The sequence below is a fragment of the Penaeus vannamei genome, chromosome 8, assembly GCF_042767895.1.
Source record: "Penaeus vannamei isolate JL-2024 chromosome 8, ASM4276789v1, whole genome shotgun sequence".
In the NCBI taxonomy this organism is placed as follows: domain Eukaryota; kingdom Metazoa; phylum Arthropoda; class Malacostraca; order Decapoda; family Penaeidae; genus Penaeus; species Penaeus vannamei.
In genome coordinates, this window is record NC_091556.1 from 36,192,484 (window position 1) to 36,198,817 (window position 6,334).

Here is a 6,334-nt window from a genome sequence, read left to right on the forward strand (position 1 = left end):
TGATTTGAATTCTAACTCAGAAAAGACCCTGTGGTACAAGTTTCAATGGGAATTGGGCTGAATCCATTTCAATGTAAATTAGTTGGAGGGGCCACCATCTTACCAATGAACGGAGGATGGTGGGAGGGGGAGACGGGAGAGAGATGGAGGGAGAAAGGAGATAGGAAATCAGAATGATGAGGCATGGCTTGGGAGATAGGATTGTTACTGATCTACCTCCTGTGTGGGGACTTTGTGCCTTGGAACTAATGAAATTGATATGCCTAGAATGATTAAAGAATCTCTTTTTCTCCCCTCTCCTTCTCCCTTTCCTCTTTATTTCTGTCTGCTGCTCCTCTCCCCACCCCCTTTCTCTCTCTCTCTCTCTCTCTCTCTCTCTCTCTCTCTCTCTCTCTCTCTCTCTCTCTCTCTCTCTCTCTCTCTCTCTCTCTCTCTCTCTCTCTCTCTCTCTCTCTCTCTCTCTCTCTCTCTCTCTCTCTCCCTCCCTCCCTCCCTCCCTCCCTCCCTCCCTTCCTCCCTCCCTTCCTACCTTCCTCTCCCTCTCCCTCTCCCTCTCCCTCTCCCTCTCCCTCCCTTCCCTCTCCCCTTCCCTACCTTCTCTTCCTCCCTCCCCAATCTAGCTTTCTCCCCCTCTCCCTCTTCTCCCTCCCTCCATGCTACTCTCCTTTCTCCCTCCTTGTCTCTCTCACTCCCTCTCTTCCCCATCTACTCTCACTAACCCTTACTTTTTCTCTCTTCTCTTCTCTCTATATCCCTCTCTTTTCCTCCCTGAGCTACCTTTTCCCTCTCTCCAGATGGTCTTGAGTGGTCTGATAATAACAATACAGTGTTAATCACCATTATTTCATTGGTAAGACATGTTAATTCTTTGTGGAGTACTGATGGTTAATTAAATTCGAACATGAGTGGTGGTGTTGAAGATTTTTTCGGCTAGTGTGTTTAGATAATATTTTTTGCATCAACATCTAACAGAGAATTATGTGTCTTAGCAAAAGAAGATTCTAGAAGTTATATTTTGGCACTGTAAAGCACATTGATCACTTTATTTATTTTTTTCTTTATATTTATGACTGTTCTTTTGTTTATTTTATTATTATTATTATTATTATTATTATTATTATTATTATTATTATTATCATCATTATTATTGTTATTAATTCAGTCTAAATGTATAGTAGATTGTATTTTTCTCACATTTGTTCATACACATATACAGTATGTATGCATATGCATGTACTTTTGCCTGAATTTATGTGTGTTTTTGTATGTTTCTGTTGATGTTCATGCGTGTGTGTGTGTGCCTTATATGTGTGTGTGTGTGTGTGTGTGTGTGTGTGTGTGTGTGTGTGTGTGTGTGCGCGCGCGCGCGCGCGCATGCATGCGTGCATATGTGTGTGTGTGTGTGTGTGTGTGTGTGTGTGTGTGTGTGTATGTGTGTGTTTGTGTGTTTGTGTGAGTGTGAGAGAGTGTGTGTGTGTCATGTGAGAGAGAGAGAGAGGAAGTGTGCGTGTGCGTGCGTGTGTGTGTGTGCATGCATGCATGTGTATGCGTGCTTGTGTAAACATGCACATACATTTTTTGTTGGTTTAAGTTCTATAAATGAGTGCATATGTAAGTCTGTGTGTATGTGTGTATGTATGTAAGCATGTGCACTATGTATATATGTTTTATGTACATATGCATATATATGGACATCATATGCATTCGAGTATATGTTGTGTGTGTGTGTGTATGTATGTATGTATGTATGTATGTATGTATGTGTATGTGTGTACATATGTGTTTATTTATCAGTCAAGATAGAGTAAGAAAGAGAGAGATAGAGAGAGGCAGGGTTTTTTTTTTTTTTTTTCCCCCATTTGTTTGTTTGGATTGAGCAAGTGAGTGAAAGCACGCATGTATGCATGCATATATATATGTACTGTATGGCTAAATTAAAAACAAGCACTGGAACAGTGTTTTTTCTTTTATTTTTTACAAGAAACTCAAACTTGCCATATTATCTATTTTGTAGTTTTTGAAATAATCATTATGGAAGTGTTTGCTGTCAAAATCTTTTTGTTTTTGATATAAACTCACTAGTCATTTAGAGTAAATTGATATATTCTTGAATGGGGAACTACTATTAATGTAAGTCTTAAGTTACGTGCATACTGAGGTGTGTGGTGTGTGTGTTAGCAGGACGTGATGGTGGTTGGAGAGCCGTCCCTGATGGGCGGTGAATTTGGTGATGAAGATGAGCGACTTATCACACGCTTGGAGAACACCCAGTACGACACGGCCAACGTGGAGGACAGCGGTAGTGGCGGAGGTCCCCAAGGGGCAGGGCCAGGAGGACCTGGACCTGGAGGACCCGGACCTGCCGGACCTACGCCATTCAATAACTCGCCGATGACCACTGGCCCCGGAGGTCCCTGGCCCGACCCCGCGCGACAACCCCAGGACGCTGACAAGAAGAGTCCAGCAATCAGTCAGTAGCCCAGATGTTAAAAACACTTTAGATTCTCTTTTTTTACGAAGTAGCACCCCCTCCCCCTCCCCCATATAAGCGGAAAAGGTATCTTCAGGAATTGGAGAGTAGCCATTATAGGTAGCCTCAATGGGAAGGCTCACAACTGGTGTAGCGAAGATATTTTGGTAGTAAGAGTGGTGGACTTGAAGGGGGGCAACAAGTATTACAAATGGGAAAAGTTGGCAGTGCATCATTGAAGCTTATTTATTCAATTTGGAATTTCAATGCTCTCTTTGATTTTCATTAGTAGATAGCTGACCAAATAATTTTTTTTATAGTTTGTTATGTAAGACAACTTTGATACTGGGCTGCCTTTGTGATTTGGGGTTTTGAGGGTGAGTTATCTATTTGGAGTTTTAATTTTAATTCTCTTGTAAACTGTGAACTCTGAAAGACTGAAGTGATAGTACCCAGCCAGTCATGGAGTGGCACACAATCTTCCCTGGGGGACAAAGCTCAGATCAGACTGTAAAAAAAAATAATAATAATTACACTTCCAAATGAAGCTGTAAGGTTAAGGTTTAAAGGACAACAGTCTTCATGTACCCAGGTACTTGTGTTTCTTACCAGTTTTCATACCTACAGTGGTGCACATGCTGTAAATGCTTTGTAACTTTTTATATTATTTTAACAAAAAATCAATAGGGACCAATGTTTTGGTCAAAGTTACAAGGTTATTACATTCTTTTCAGTTGTATAACCATTTTTGCAAAATAGGTATACAAGGCCCTGAGTATTTTGATATGGTTTCATGAAGATGAATGATACTTAGACCTTCAATTATTGTGCTTATCATGAGAGATGGTAGTTGTTCCTTTATAACGTTTTCATGATTGAATGTTTGAAGTGCATGTTAATCCCTGTTAAGTATTTATTATACTTGGGCATGGATGTGAGGAGGATCTTAGAGAGAGTGTTTCAACAAGTGAACCTTTATGTTGTATGTGTATATTTGTAGTGATATAACTTTTAAGTATGGTACTTGGCCTACACTAGCAATATTTCAGGGTATGGGTTATGTCCCATGCATATTCATTATTTGGTAGTGGTATTTCTTGCATAAATTAGGGTGCATACTTATTTATTTGTTTGAGGTAATATCTTGTGTGCATTTTATTATATATGAAAGAAACTTTTTTTTATAACTATTCATTGTTCAAGTGAGAGAACTAAGCATGTCCCATTGTAGGTAGACAAGGCTGGTCTCTCAAGTGTTTCATAATGTTTCCAAAGGTTCACTGATTGTTATGTGAAATATCTCGTCTGAGAAAATTGTTTATATAATTTTGTATATGATGGCTTTCGTTGGTCTGACCTTGATCATTCATTTAGGGTTCTATTTTTTGCTCATACTATACTGAAACTCAAAGGCATTTCATTAGTTTTTATACCATAAGGACTGACTTCATATTAATATTATATGGTAGACTGGCAGGGTGTATGAAGTTGTTATCCTACTTTTTTCATGATTTCATGGAAACAGTTACTTGTATCTTTGTACAAATTGCCCAAGGAGTAGTATTGTCATCTCATTCAGTTTCTTTCAAATCAAAATGTAAGCAATATGCAAGGAGGTTTGCAAAGAGAGAGCTTTTCAGTTTTTATTTCCTTAACTGTGGTTTATATTTTTTATATAACCCAAATATCTTTTAAAATTGTACTAAATTGAGTTTTAAACTTGTACACTTTATTAATTACTCTTGGAATTGATTCTACTCTCTGTGCAAAGTCTCTGTAATGTTCATCCTCTCAGACACAGCTTAGTTTTCTTGGTATCAGCACCCTTGTTATTGTTGAAATATCCCTGCATATTGATTGGTTGAGATGCCTGCTTGATAAACATTCCACCGAATAATCCAGAGTTTAACCAAAAAATGTGATTAATGATTTTGTATCTAAGGTTTTCAATAAGGAATATGTTGTATAGTGAGATATTTCTTACTGAAGAAGCATGTGATTGACACTCCTTTGTAATGATACAGAATACATGTATTGCCTACCAAGAAAACAGAAAATTTAAGAATCTCACAGGCTACAGTCTGCAGTCCATATCAAGGGGATGAGTCTAGGCTCACAACCTCCATATACTATTTTTTCTGTTGTTAAAAAAGGGAACATTACTATCTAATTTGGAGATTTGTAAGAGCCAAGCTTGAACCTTGCATATCAACACTTCTCCCCAAGAACTTTCTTGTGTTTACCTCTCATGTAAAGTGTACAAATCTTTGTTTGGATGTGATTGGTCGCCAAGATTTCCCAAAGAGGAAGCTACTATTTCTTGTCTTCTAGAGTGAGTGATGATAATAAATATTTTTAATCTAAGTTTTTAGCATGTTTATTTTCCTTATCTAAACAGTACATATGTGAATTCTTACGATTTTCATGATGTGATGACTGACATGAACATGTAGGAAAGAATGATGAATGTTGCCCAAAAATATAAAAAAGAAGTTACAAAAGTATATTCAATTGCTTTATTGTGGTTTTATGTATTCAATGAGTAATGTATCTTCCCAACTTCGTTCTAGATACAGAACAAAGCAAACTTTTCCAAAAAATCAAGTACAAAAAATAACCTTGTTAAATATCAAATGTAATTGTAGAACGAGTTATTAATTACTGTAAAACTATCGAGGAAAACTGAAAAAGTAACTACTGTAGAGAATAAGTTACAAAGAGGTGTTTGGCAACTGTTAGCTTGTGATTGTTGCCAAGTCTGCAGCTTCAGTTATCTATTACTAAAAAAAAGACCATACTTATGAAATGCATAACTGGTCAAACTAGTTTTGATAAATAATTAATATGAACTCTTACATTTAAAAGAAAATATCTAAAATAGTAAGAAGGATGGAGGAAAAAAATGTATTTCAACTCACTGCTTCGTGAATGCAAGAGGCAAACATATAGCATGAAAATAATGCCAAATATGCCTCTGACTGACGGCGAAATACTCATTTCAAGAAGCCATGGAAATATTTGATCTGTTGGTGAGATAACAGATTTTATATAGATTTGACATATTTTGATTTCCTACTGAACAATTCAATTAGGATTATTCCCGCATTTGTATCTTAAAGGGAATAAAACTGGTGGGTGAGTCGTACATTCACTATATTGTTATCGTAAATGGGTAGGATTTCATGAACCAGTTTATACTAGTAATGATAATACAAATATCTTTTGTACTGTTACTTTTATCTTCTTGTATTGAAGCTATTACTCAGATATTATGTACCTTATTCATATCAGTTAACAATGTTTGACTAAGTGGAATCCAAAGATTTCATGAGATCAGTGAGCCCTTTTCATGATTCAACATTAATCGACTGATGATATATACATACACACACACACACACACACACACACACACACACACACACACACACACACACACACACACACACATATATATATATATATATATATATATATATATATATATATATATATATATATTTATATATATATATTTTTTTTTTTATATATATACTTATATATATGTATATATATATTTATATATATATGTATATATATATATATATATATATATATATATATATATAAATATATACATATATATATACATATATTTATATATATATATATATATATATATATATATATATATATATATATATATATACATATATATATACATATATTTATATATATATATATACTTATATATATATATATATATACATATATTTATATATATATATATATATATATATATATATATATATATATACATATATACATATATATATATATATATATATATATATATATATATATATATATATATACATATATTTAT

General features: G+C 34.8%; 1 protein-coding gene across 1 annotated transcript in view; it reads left to right on the forward strand.

Annotated features, from left to right (window-relative positions):
- Chi (LIM domain-binding protein 2 Chi) overlaps window positions 1-4,834 on the forward strand; it is a gene marked incomplete in the record, with an annotated part of 43,596 nt that extends 38,762 nt beyond the window's left edge. Inside the window, 1 exon segment of the mRNA XM_070124620.1 lies at window positions 2,179-4,834. Coding sequence (XP_069980721.1) covers window positions 2,179-2,478 — 300 coding nt within the window.
- Window positions 4,835-6,334: the final 1,500 nt, after the last annotated feature.